Source organism: Myxine glutinosa, chromosome 4 (genome assembly GCF_964187855.1).
Source record: "Myxine glutinosa chromosome 4, kmMyxGlut1.1, whole genome shotgun sequence".
Taxonomy (NCBI): Eukaryota; Metazoa; Chordata; class Myxini; order Myxiniformes; family Myxinidae; genus Myxine; species Myxine glutinosa.
The window spans coordinates 141,329,886-141,344,594 of NC_136264.1; the positions used below are offsets into that span (position 1 = coordinate 141,329,886).

General features: G+C 42.8%; 1 protein-coding gene across 1 annotated transcript in view; it reads right to left on the bottom strand.

Moving 5' to 3' along the window:
* Window positions 1-14,709, bottom strand: part of LOC137425314 (membralin) — a 42,253-nt gene that overhangs the window by 23,955 nt on the left and 3,589 nt on the right. The window contains exons 2-4 of the mRNA XM_068113613.2: window positions 8,679-8,834; window positions 5,801-5,926; window positions 2,518-2,689 (exon numbers count right to left, since the gene is read on the bottom strand). Of these exons, the coding sequence (XP_067969714.2) occupies window positions 2,518-2,689; window positions 5,801-5,926; window positions 8,679-8,834 (454 nt within the window). The remainder of the gene's footprint in view (window positions 1-2,517; window positions 2,690-5,800; window positions 5,927-8,678; window positions 8,835-14,709) is intronic.

Sequence of the window (14,709 nt, forward strand, 5' to 3'; positions counted from 1 at the left end):
ATCTATAATTCCACTAATCTCTGTGTGTATGTTTGTTTGTATGTTTGTATGTTTGTCTGTGACCGCTGTTTCTCGACAACCACGGGTCCGATATACTTTAAACTTGCCAGGTATATTGCTGGGGACCCGAGGATGTGCCTTTTCAAGGTTTGAAATTAATCGGACAAGTAGTTACCGAGCTATGGCGATTTAGCCGTTCGCCGTTCGCTTTGGCGTTGCGAATGGACCAAACCATTTCATGTAAATAGAGGGGGGGGGGGTTCTGTGGTCGTTGCGAATGGACCAAACCATTTGATGTAAATAGAGGGGGGGGATTGTCACCGTACTCGCAAGCCGTTCGCTTTGCCTTTGGCTTTGCGAATGGACCAAACCATTCCATGTAAATAGAGGGGGGGGGGGGGGGGGATATAATTTTAGATATATATATAGTACGGGCATGCCCTAGTCTATCTATAATTCCAGTAATCTCTGTGTGTATGTTTGTATGTTTGTATGTTTGTATGTTTGTCTGTGACCGCTGTTTCTCGACAACCACGGGTCCGATATACTTGAAACTTGCCAGGTATATTGCTGGGGACCCGAGGATGTGCCTTTTCAAGGTTTCATATTAATCGGAGAAGTAGTTACCGAGCTATGGCGATTTCTTTACCAAACTCCGCAAGCCGTTCGCTTTGGACCAAACCATTTCATGTAAATAGAGGGGGGGGATTGTCACCGTACTCGCAAGCCGTTCGCTTTGGACCAAACCATTTCATGTAAATAGAGGGGGGGGATTGTCACCGTACTCGCAAGCCGTTCGCTTTGGACCAAACCATTTCATGTAAATAGAGGGGGGGGATTGTCACCGTACTCGCAAGCCGTTCGCTTTGGCTTTGCGAATGGACCAAACCATTTCATGTAAATAGAGGGGGGGGCGGGATATAATTTTAGATATATATATAGTACGGGCATGCCCTAGTAATAATAACAATCTTAGCAATTTCAATGGGGTACCAATTGCTCCCTAATTAGCTCAGGTATAACCAATCTCCTTCAAAATCACACACCAAGTTAATTGGCCTCCACCTGTGTTAAATTGATATGATTCTGAATATTTCAGAGTAAAATCAGCTGTTCCTGCAAGTTTCCTCTGCTGGGTAGTACATTTCACAGCAAAGACTCAACCATGAGCACCATGGAGCTTTCAAAAGACCTCTGGGATATAGTTGTGGAAAGGCATGGTTGAAGTTGTGGAAAGATCAGGGGATGGGTATAAAAATATTTCAAAGGCCTTCAATATCCCTTGGAGAACAGTCAAGACAATCATTAAAAAGTAGAAGGCGTATGGTACCACCAAGATCCTGCCTAGATCAGGCCGTCCCTCCAAACTAGATGACCGAGCAAGGAGGAGATTGATCAGAGAGTCCACCAAGAGACCAATGGAAACTTTGAAAGACCTACAGGATTTTATGACAAAGACTGGTCACTGTGTGCATGTGACAACAATATCTCAAGCACTCCACAAGTATGACCTGTATGGCAGGGTGGCAAGAAAGAAGCCATTACTCAAAAAAGCCCACCTTAAGTCCCAATTGAGGTATGCAAAAAACCACTCCGGAGATTCTGAATCCATGTGGCAAAAGGTTTTGTGGTCTCATGAAACAAAGATGGAACTTTTTGGCCTAAATGCAAAACGTTACGTTCGGTGAAATCCCAACACAGCACATCACCCAAAGAACACCATCCCTACTGTGAAGCATGGGGGTGGCACCATCATGTTATGGGGATGTTTCTCATCAGCAGGGACTGGGGCACTTGTCAGGATAGAAGTGAAAATGGATGGAGCAAAATACAGAAAAATCCTAGAGGAAAACCTGCTGCCCTCTGCAAGAAAGCTGAAATTGGGACGGAAGTTCACCTTTCAGCATGACAACGACCCGAAGCACACAGCCAAAGCTACACTGGAGTCACTAATGATTAACAAGATAAAGGTGCATGAGTGGCCCAGTCATAGCCCCAACCAAAAATATTTGGCATAATTTGAAGATTGCTGTCAATCAACACTCCCCACATAACTTGACTGAGCTTGAACAGTTTTGTACAGAAGAATGGGAAAATATTGCCCAATCAAGGTGTGCAAAGTTGGTGGAGACCTGTCCCAACAGATTCACAGCTGTAATTGCTGTTTGAGGTGCTTCCACAAAGTATTAACTCAGAGGGGTGAACACTTATCCAACCCAAGATAATCTAGTTTTGTATTTTTAATTAATTTTCCGACATTTGTATAATTTGTCACTTGGAAGTTGTGGGTTACGATGTGTAAATAAAGGTAGGAAAAGTCTGATGTAATGCAATTTAATTCCAGGCTATAAGGGAACAAAAGGTAAAAATTTGAGAGGGGGTGTAGACTTTCTATAGGCACTGTACAAGTTACATGCGTACACAATATCATCAGGAATAAGGTAGATGAGATCAATGAAACGTATAGTTTCAAAAGCTCAATAGCAGTCAGAAAGGATTATGCAATTGATGCAAAACCTGTTTGGCTGGAGAAACCACCCAGGAGAGAAGTCCAAAGAGAATGAGGAAGTGATTTGGGAAGTCTCATTTTTCCAATGGCTTTTCCAGATCTCGTTAAGGCCCCTTTGCCACTTCCTGACAGCTCAGTATTGTCAGGAACAATTCTTCCTGGTTCCATCTGAAGCTCAAACTATGGAGAGGGGGAGGGTGTTTAAGGGGGAAAAAAAAATCCTGTTACATTTATATGTGTACAGGGATTCGCTGGTGTACGTCATGCCAAATAGCGTCATTTCGCAAGAATGTTGCCAAAACATTAGGGATCAGAGTTCACCAAAAGTCATACCACAACCAACTTTACGTCGTTTTGAATATGTGCCACGTCATTATCAGTTTGTGGAGCGGAAGTCCAGCTGACACCGTGCCCACTCTGCCGAGTCACCCCCCCCCCCCCCATCCTCATGCATCAATGGTTAGGGTTAGCGATAACTTGGGTTGGTTGGACTCAAACGCACACGTTTTACCCTAACGATTAGTTTGATATAAAGTGCATTTCATGGGATATTTTTGTGCTGAACGAACAAAAACCATTGGATGAGGAAGAAGTGTTTCAAATGCTTACATCGCATGGGGATGACCTGATGAAGGAGGACTCAACCCAACTTGAACAACAATGGGTTTGATCACTTCAGCGCGAGCAAGTGGCTGAACTTCTGACACCGCATCCAAATCAGATGACAACAATAGCAATACAGGAATCCTTCATCCACATAGAAAAAGCAATCGCCTATTTGCCATCTACTATCCAAATATGGACGGAAGTGGGCAGTTTAAGAGAGATAGAATAAAACTGCCGGTGTTACAAGGAAATGTACAAAATGAAAATAATTCAAGCACACCAGACTAACAGACAGCTTTTCTCAAGCCTCAACACCAGCAGAACCCAGGGCATCAACTCCGACAGAAAGCATTGACTCTCCACCACCAATGCTCCACACTTCGAAAGAGAAATGATGTACCATCATCTAACACAGCAAGGACGTTTAGAAGCAGAACAAAAGGGATTTAAGAAAGGGTGTTATGGAACAATTGACCACCTACTACTGAATAAGGCCATACTTGAAAATTGCAAAATGCGAAGAACTAAATTGTCGACTACCTGGATAGACTACAAGAAAGCTTTCAACAGTGTCCCACATTCGTGGATGATAAAATGCATGCAAATACACAAAATCAATCCCCAAATAATGGAGCTCTAGAAGACCACATTGATATTACAGCACTCTGAAGGAAATATCGAAATACCAGATGTGAAGATACGGCATGGGATCTTTCAGGGAGAGAGACTTTCCCCCCTTTTGTTTTGTCTGGCTCTGGACACACTAAGTAACCTCATCAATGAACAAGGACACGGATGCACCCTAATAACCAATAGAAGAACATCCAAAGAAACAGGAAAGTTGACACATCTACTATACATGGATGATTTAAAGCTCTTCTCACCAAATGATGAAAAATTGACAGAACAAATAAAACTAGTAAAATGGTTTTCCGAGGACATTCAAATGGAATTTGGACTAGACAAGTGCACCAAGTGCACATTTGTACAGGGTAAACCAACAAAAACGGACACCATAAAAATGGACCTTGAAACAACAATACAGCAGTTGGAAAACGAAGCATCATACAAATACCTCAGAGGAGAAGAGGTCACCAAATATGTCACAAAAGAATCATACAAATACCTCGGAGTAGAAGAGGGCCACCAAATATGTCATAAACAAATGTGCAAAAAAAATTGCTGAAGAATACTATGTACAATGAAGCTGATCCTGAAAACATACGTCTCCCCAAGAAACAAAATCAAAGCCATAAACCAGCTTGCAGTATCAGTGTTCCAATATAGCTGTGGAATAATAAACTGGCCCCAATCAGAAATCAACAAGTTAGACATCAAAACGAGAAAACTCCTTACTTTCCACAAAATGTTTTACAAAAACCGGTGCATCCCGAGAATGTACCTGCCGAGAAGAGAGTGAGGGAGCGGCCTGATGGAACTCAACCAGGTGCACAGAGTGACGAGTGTAGGACTTACTGATTAAGTGAAATGCTCAACAGACTATCGGATGCAATTTGTAAATAAACATGAACACAATAAACCTGAAAAAGTATCCCGAACTCACCATGCAAAGTATTTCCAAAAACAGGTGCAAATAGAAGATGCCACACAGAAAATCGAAACAGCAACAAATACAGCCCCAAGAATTGCAAAAAAGACAAAATAAATATATAAAAAGAAATACCTAGAAATATACACCAAAAACTGGGAGAATGACAAAAGAGCAGGAAAATACAAAAAGGAATTGGACAGAGTGTGGATAGAGAAAGAAGGATCATTGGAATGGCTAAGAAGAGGTCAACTCAACTGGGACGACCAAGAGGTCAACCAAGATCAAGGACACTACATGGATGGATTTAAAAAGATGGTGGGACTGAGCCAGACGGACAAGTGTAGATTCTGCAAGACAGAAACAGAAGGTACTAGTCACGTGCTCTCGGGATGCAAAAAACTATCAGAACAACTTTACACACAACGGCACAACAAAGCATGCAAAGTGATTCATTGGCATATCTGCAAAAAATCAACATGTCAGTTCCAGAAAACTCATGGAAACACGAACCAAGGACAAAACAAGGACGTCATGCTCACATACAACCTGATGATTCCATCGAGTGTGAACATAGAAAACAAAGCATTGCGTCCGGACATTGTACTCAGGAACAAAAGGAAAAGAGAGCATTGATGATTGAGATATCAGTACCCAGTGATTTTGGCCTAAACAACACAGAAACAAAGAAAATGACCAAATACCAGGACCTGAAAAATGAGATCAAGAGATCTTGGAAGTTGAAGAGCATCGGAATTTGTACCAGTGATAATTGGAGCAACAGGAATGATAAAGAAGAACCTGAACTGAGATTTTGAAAACCATCCCCGGGAATATTACCACAAATTAACTACAACTGGAGGCAACCCGGGGTTCGGTGACGATCCTGAAAAGAGCTCTTGGAACAAAACTCTGAAAAAGTTGAACAGCTTAGTCTATGAACCAGATCCCTTACCGAAGCGGGGTGCAAATGGCGAGAACAACCAGCAGCACGAGAGTGTACGTGTACACGCGCACACGCACACAAGAGAAAATAACCCCAATACAAAACAACTTGTAAAAATAACAGGGATACAATTATTTTTAAACCTTTGCCTAAGAGTAGAAATATAGTCCACGTAACGATTCAGTCATACCTGTATAGAGCTATTGGCATAGCTCTCCATGTCTTCCACTTCATCCTCCACAGCATCTACCTCTATTTCTATATCATTTTCAGCATCATTGGGAAAGAGGGAAGTGGTAGGTGGAGTCTCGGGTTCCTGGAGACATGAAAGAACATTCATAATGTGAAACAATAAAAAGGATCCTGAATTTTGTTAAAGATTAATTATTCCAAGTGTCTATTTAAAAACAACCGAATGAACGTGCATGCTTCTTCTCCTTTACTTGTTATTTTCTCACCATCCTTTCCTCTCCCATGCCCTGTTATAATTCTCTCCTCTCGTGCATCTTTCACTCACTGCCCATCCCATCCCTCACCATCCTAGTCTACCCCACTCTTGCCCTACGTCTTTTTTTCTGGCGACCAACCAGCATCCCAAGTTCTGCAGCGTTCTTACAGCTAATAAGTGTCTTTCTTTCCACCCTGTCTGCGACATGTGTATGTGTTTATCTGTGCTCAGGATTGACCTGGCAACAGTACGGTAAAAATCCTTCCTGGATAGAGCAATGCCAAACTTTCCACCCAAGCTCTAGTGTTATTAATTTGCCTCACATTCTGGATGTTATTGGAGAGCGTCCTGAATCCCGTAGAATCTGGCTATCCACACAAACCAACTGGCAGGGACTGCAACCGGCCGTCTCTCAAAATGATTTGTCTTTCATCTCAGATGCATCTGATATTCTATCCACATAGGAATACTTTCACAAAGGCCTACCATCTCTTATCTACTGGTTTATCTCATCCCATCTTAGGCTATCCTATGCAGCACCTCTGCCCCGATACAATCAATCCCATGGAGACATGGTTGTGATCAAGCAGTTCCCAACATAGAAGGAGAACCTGACCGAGGGCAATTCAGGTCACTCTAAGGATTGCAACAAGCATGTGCCCATCTGGACAGAAGCCAAAAAACATCACCTTAATAATTAAATAGCTGAACTCTCCAACCAGTTGTCTTATTCTTCCAAAAAAACAAAAAAAAAACCTTGTGGTGCCTTGTCAAGCCCTTATTGTCCCCCGTCGCACCGCGGAGCGAAAGGGGGACTATGGTTTTCCCCTCCGTCCGTGTGTCCGTCCGTCCGTGTGTAAGCGAAGGACCGAATTCTAATTTGGTGTGTGGGTGCAACCCACGTCAAAAGCCAAGATTGCCGCCGCCATGTATGTGAGCGGAATATCTTGAAAAATAAGCGAAGTACCAACTTCTAATCTGGTGTGTGGGTGTATCTAGGCATAAGGAAGAACGCTATTGAAAATTGGGTCGCCATGTCAAAATCCAAGATGGCGACCGCCATGTATGTCTGAACCTTGTGAGCGGAATATCTTGAAAAAGAAGTGAAGTACCAACTTCGCATCTGGTGTGTGGGTGTATCTACGCATAAGGGAGAACGCTATTGAAAATTGGGTCGCCACGTCAAAATCCAAGATGGCCACCTTGCGTCTTCCACTTTGTCAACTCACATCACTTCAACGACGGGGGAACTAGGCGTAATGCTTGTATTGTTTATGCTGCTCCTCCATCCCATCAAACGGCCCCACTGCAGATTCTGCTCGAGACAAAGCAGAAAGACTCAACTCACCGTTTCACATTCTGCTTGTACCCACTGCCTCTTGGACTGTGACCCTCAAACATGAGAAGGTAGACAATGCTTTCTGTAGCCTTGAATATGCATTGGGCATAGACGGCATGAATGCCCAGGTCCTCAAAACCTGCTTTGTTGTTCTTGCTTCTCGCTTCTCCTCTGTCTACTCTCTTCAGCTTCTCCTTTACCTTTGGTAACATCACCATATGCCTGGATAGCAGCTAACATCACTCCTCATGACAAGAAGAGATTAAAAAAAACAAAAAACAGATCCTCTCAAATGCAGGACAAAGATTTTGCTTCTGATTTTAACCAAAGCAAAATACTTCATAATCACTGCAGATGGCAAGGCAAGCCTTTCCTTTTGTCCAAACACCCTGATCTCAAAACGTCAGTTTGGATTCCGTTCCAATCATTCAACTTTCAATATGATGTTGCTTCTCTCTCAATAATGGATGGAGACTATAAATCTCAAGGTTAGGACAGTCTTCCTGGAAATACCTTGGGCAATTGACACAATCTGGTATCCTGCTCTGTTTGCCAAGCTCGCTGCACGAGGCATACAAGGCTGGCTTCACGCCTGGCTCTCCGACTTCCACAACTCACACGGTCAACACCTTTCTATCAAAGGAATCCTTTCTCTCTGCTGGAGCACGAAAAAGCAGTCTTGTCTGATATACATAAACAAGCTCTCTGATGCACTGAAAACCCCCATATTCTACTTTCCAGATGGGTACACATTGCACGCCATATAGCACAACACTGACAGGAAGCAGCTGTGTCACTTATGCCCTTCATTCCTGGAAAATCAGACTCATCCTCTCACTTCAGAAGGATCCTTAAATGAATCCACCTATCTATTTTCACAATCAGTCACTGGAAGAGGTTCAGGCTTTTGAACCTTTATGTCTATTTATTAGCCATGACCTCTCCTGTGCTGATCCCATGGCAAAGCTGACCTCCAATAGCCTCACATGACATTGTCTCACTGCCACAATGTTAGCGCATTTCCGTTTTTCCCTTTGTCACCTCGCTCTACAAAAGAGTGCGGAAATATATTTATCACATCAAGTTGAAAGATATGGCAGGTAAAAACATCAACATTTATTGCACAACTGGATCATATACTTTGGCAGAGATGCTGAGCTGAGGATTAGATGTCGATATTGCAAGCATCATTTATCAAATTACTGCATACCTAAAGAAGTGGCTGGCATGCACAATATCCTAATCAGTAAAAAAAAAACAAAGCAATGGGGGGAACAAGACCTCAAAAGTCACAGGAGGACGTGAAGAGTTTCTTTCCAGCTGGACTCTTAAGACACCATCTCGTGGCCACGAATCATACACGTGATCCAAGCAAAGGGTCGGAGATCGGGAGAAGGCAACGTGAATGTATGCCAGCACCCCCAGCACTGCTAGAGCCTAAAGGGAGAGATGGGCACAAAGACATCTGTAATCAAAAGATAGATCAAGTGCGAGTCAAATAGGAGATAAATTGGAGGAGTTTTTGAAATAGTGGATGAAATGCTGCAAACGAGGTAGCCTAAGAGCTGTGTGGTATCGACATAGAAACGAGAAAGACAACAAAAACCTTTTAATTAACTAACTTTCAAGAAAATATTTGGCGTCTCACAAACCGTAGATAGGCACCAACTCAGTAGGAACCATAGCTATGCAAGTGGGGATTGAATTTTAGAGGGGACATCAACATCCACAATTTACAGTTTTATGAAAATACCGGTACTCTTTTTCTCTCTTGAGTATTAGTTTCATATTTTCAACAAAGAAAATTAACACTCACTCTCTCTCAAATAATCCTGATCGCTTGCGCACGCAGGCACTGACAGGCACTGACACACACACACACACACACACACACACACACACACACACACACACACACACACACACACACACACACACACACACACACACACACACACACACACACACACACACACACACACACACACACCTGTTAGACGAGACAAGTTAGACGACTCGCTCCGAAGGGTACTTTGGGTACCAGCGACATCTCAACAATGGCTCTGCTTTTCTCATCACACCGAGTGGGGAATTTCCTGAGGAGGAATTTCCTCCTCCTCATGAATGCCAAGCGGTGGGGATTGTCTGGGCTCTTAACCTTTAAAGGCTGAACGTAGAGCAAAGAAGCAGCACGTACCATTTTAAAAGTCTTTCGTATGACTCGGCCAGGGCTCGAACCGCTGACCTCCCAGACTCGGGGAAGACGCTCTAACCATTACGCCACCGAGTCTGGTAAACAGAATTGCAGATTTTGGAGACTGGTAAAGCCACAACAAGATGAAGAAGTCTCACTTCACTCTCCAAAAATCACAGTCTGGTATGGATCGAGTTTGTCACAAAGGTACGGTCCTTATTTTCTTTGAAAATCCGAACACCAAAAGGGCAGTAACTGTGACATCACATTGTTATCTTCACATGCTGAAGACTTACCTATGGAACAGCATGAGAAATAATGAAAATCTTGTCGTTTCAACAACATGTAGCCACATCGCACATCTCAAATGAACGTCTCGCTTGGCTGAGGGAAAAATGTCGGAATCATCTCAACAGTCACACAACTGAATTCCCGTTCCCAGTCTCCACCTTCCCGGATTTGTCACCGCTGGATTATTTATTATGGGGACTAATCAATGGGAGAGTATTTCAGAGGAAAAAAAACACAATTGCCGAATTGAAAGATGTCGTTATTCAGATTATCTCGGGAGTTACGCAACACACCCTTCACAATGTGATCTGTAACCTGTTGCTGTGAAAAAAAAGAAAAAAGTATCGAACATATGGGAGGTCATATTGAGCACATCGTTAATGTCTTGAAACTTGAGGATTATACATTTCATGTAAAAAAAATCATTTGTGTCACTGGTGTCGAGTTAGGATATTTTGGTATTAATTACCTGCCTAACCAGGTGGATCAGACTCGGCAACGGTTCCTCGAGTGAGATGTGCATGGAAGAAGTTTCGGGAACTGAGTGGCGTGCTGATGAGGAGGGGAGTGTCGTTGAAGCTGAAGGGAAAGGTGTATGCTGCATGTGTGAGAAGTGTTATGATTTATGGGAGCGAGACATGGGTAATGAACGTAGAGCAGCAACGAAGGCTGGAAAGGGTGGAAATGCGAATGGTTCGATGGATGTGCGGAGTATCGTTGAGAGAGAGGAAGATGGAATGATGAATTGCGAAAGATGATGGGAATAGAGCCTGTGATTGATGCTGTGAAGAGGAACAGGTTGAGATGGTTTGGTCATGTGTTGAGGAAGGATGAAAGTGACAGGTTGAGAAGAGTGATGGAAATGAATGTAGAAGGAAGTAGAGGACGGGGAAGACCGAGAAAGACTTGGCTAAAGATGGTGGAAGAAGAAATGCGGGCAAGGGGGTTAACAGAGAGATGCAGAAAATAGGGCAAAATGGAGAAGATTGTCATGGGGACCGTAAGGCTAACCCCCGCTCTAGCAGGGAAAATGGCCTTAAAATGCATGTTGTTGTTGTTTGCACCTGCCTAACCGTTAGAATCACATTTCACTGAGACACCCTATCCTGAATTGGCAGTGAGTGATAGTGTTTGGGTGTAAAGATCACTTCAAAGAGATCAACAGCTAAGGTTGTAGCTGCTCCAATGTAAAATCCACGGTCATATGTTGTTGTATCCGAGAAGACTGGGAGAACTGTTCAGTCAATGTTCTACCTTTCGTGAACACCCCAACATGCCACGGGACTCGTGGTCGAGGCAGAAACTAATCTGTGCGACACAACACCGGTTCATACTACGCCACCCGTTCAGGATGAAACATTCATCGGTACTTAGATTAGACTTGGAATTTCATGTTGTGCACACGCTACTGAATTTGGACCTCTTCGGCCAGAATAATGCCCGTCTATATGGGGACCGCAAGGTTAACCCCCACTCTAGCAGGGAAAATGGCCTTTAAAATGCATGTTGTTGTTGTTGTTATTCAGTTTGTACTAGTCAGGGTAACCCAACCCCGCTAGTCACACTTTCAGTTCTAACATACATTGTTCTGTGTAGAATTTCATACTCTAGTTCTGTGTTTGACGAATCACCAACATTTTTGTTCCGATTCGTGTTTTATTATAGCCATGACGTATATCTAATCCTCCCAACCCACTCCAATGAACTTGATTTTACAAGGGTGAAATGTCATGGTATTTGGTTCTATAGAATGCAGTATTCTCTTGCCCCATCTTATCGAGCAGTGTTTTTGGTGGATAATACCACACTGTGCCGATTTAAAACCAACACCTAGAAGATTACTTGGTAGAAAGCATACCTCCACCAGGCTGAGCAGTTTACATTTTGTATCCCACCGATAGGCCAGATCTGGATTGGCACCTGAACCAAAATCGAATCTGCTTGTTTTTGACATCGAACCAACTCATCCACCAAGTTTTGGCACAAGTTGTCCACAACTCTTTGAAATAACGTGCTATATATCGTTTTTTGGCCGGATCACTCAATGCTGAAGAATCACTTGAAAAATTAAACAAGACCGATAGTCTAACAACGGCATAGCCAGGATTGTATCTGCTGAGTGCAGGATCTGCTGTCCCTGTCATGTGACCAGATTTTCAGCTCTGAATGGTGGAAGTTTGTGAAGGCTATACATAAATACATACACCGGACAACAGGCAAATGCTGTTCCAGATGGCATTGCCCTACAGGCTGCGCCTTAAAAATATGGCTGCCAAACCATGTGACCAATGACATAAATTATTTTTCTTGACCAACTTATCCCTAGATCATGCTCAATAAATTTCATGCTGCTTGGATCAAGTGTTCTACTTGTCGATTTAAGACGTCATAATGAAGGCACTGATGACATTATCATTAACATACAGTCGTGGCCAAAAATATTGCCACCCTTGCACTTTTTTTCAAATAATGCACCATTTCTTCCAGAAAATTGTTGAAATTAAAAAACATTTTGGTATCCGCACATGTATTTCTTTGGTTTGCAGTGGAACAAAACAAAAAAAGCTGAAAAAATTACGAAATCTTCGCTTATTCCAAACAGAAATCCTAAAATGGCCAGGACAATATTATTGGCACACTTAGAAGATGCTAAAAATAATTCGATTTCAAGCAGGTGATTCTCCTTTACTTTGGAATTGAACTCACCTGTGGTGAGTTGCAGGTACCTGCAATATAAAAATCACTCATTCAACCAGTTTGAATAGAGAAAAGGAGCCATGCTGCTGTTTTGTGTCACTGTGTGTACCGCAATGAGCATGGAGAAAACAAAGAAAACCAGAGAATTGTCTGAGGAGGTTAGACACAAGATTATAGCCAAGCATGAACAATCTCAAGGCTACAAGTCCATCACATCACCAGAGACCTTGATGTTCCTGTGTCCACCGTACACAATGTTATCAGGAAGTTTAAGGCCCATTGCACTGTAGCTAACCTCCCTGGACATGGCCGCAAGAGAAAACTTGATCGAAGATTGCAGTGAAGGATTGTTCGAATAGTGGAGAAAGCACCTCGATCAACTGCCAAACAGATTCAAGCTGACCTTCAGACACAAGGTACGACAGTTTTAACTCGTACCATCCGTCGCCAACTCAACGAAAGGCGGTTCCTCTGGTAGGAGACCCAGGAGGACCCCACTGCTAAGAGAGAGATGTAAGAAAGCCTGACTGGAGTTTGCCAAAACACACCTGAACAAGCCAAAATCCTTCTGGGAGAATGTCATGTGGACAGATGAGATCAAATTATAACTTTTTGGTAAAACATATCTCTATGTTTACAGAAAACAAAATGAAGCCTTCAAAGAAAAGAACACCTTCCCTGCAGTCAAACATGGAGGAGGTTCAGTGATGTTTAGGGGTTGCTGTGCTGCCTCTGGCACTGGGTGCTTTCAATGTGTACATGGCATCATGAAATCAGGAGATTACCAAGGCATTTTGGAGCACAATGTTCAACTCAGTGTCAGAGACCTGGGTCTCCGTCAAAGGTCATGGGTCTTGCAGCAGGACAACGACCCCAAACACACTTCAAAAACCACCCAGGAATGGCTCAAGACAAAATACTGGACTGTGTTGAAGAGGTCAGCAATGACTCCAGATCTAAATCCCATTGAACACCTGTGGGGAGATCTGAAAAGAGCAGTTGGGAGAAGGTACCCTTCAAATCTGGGAGAACTGGAGCAGTTTGCACAAGAAGAGTGGGCCAAACTGCCAGTAGAGAGGTATAAGAAGCTCATTCATGGCTACAGGAAGTGCTTGACTGCAGTTATTTTGTCCAAAGGCTGTGCTACCAAATATTAAGTCTTGGGTGTCAATAATATTTCATCAATGCCATTTCTTTTTATTTTCTGATTTAAAAGGATATATTAAGTACTGAATCAAAAACAAAGGTTCTGTAATATTAACAGTGAAATAAAGAATTGTGGAGACCAAATACTTTTGCCAATTTCAACTTATTTTTAGAGAAAATTGTGAGTTATTTCAAAAAAGTGCAAGGGTGCCAATATTTTTGGCCACAACTGTATGTTATTCCAATGGGGAGTACTTTACAATGAGCCACCTTTCAAAATTTTTTTTACATGGAGCGGTTTCGGAGATATAGAGGTGCAAAGTTTTTCGGTTTTTCCGAAGATGCCGCCCATACCACGTGACCCATGACGTCTTATGTATCAATAAAAATTATACAGGAGGAGGCACTTGTATAGTAAAATTTTTGTGTCAATCGGATCAACAGTTGCAGAGAAAACGAATTTTAAATGGAATAAATCGGAAAAATTCCCACAGAAGGGACAGACATACATACATACATACATACATACATACATACATACATACATACATACATACACCGAATGGACAGAAACGCCGTTGCAGACGGCCTTGCCCTATACATTTCACCGTAAAAAATTCTCTCATCCGTATTCGGATCTTTACCAAATTTGAATGAATTCGTCCTTGTCACACACCCAACCTGTCCACCAAGGTTCGTCTGAATCGATCTACAACATTTTGAGAAATCCTGCTCACAGACAGACAGAGCAAGCAGACTGACAGGGGGGAAACATAACCTCCGCCCACCTTCACTGGAAAGGGAACAACAACAACAACAACAACATGCATTTTAAGGCCATTTTCCCTGCTAGAGCGGGGGTTAGCCTTGCGGTCCCCATGACAATCTTCTCCATTTTGCCCTATTTTCTGCATCTCTCCTTGTTAACCCCCCTTGCCCGCATTTCTTCTTCCACCATCTTTAGCCAAGTCTTTCTCGGTCTTC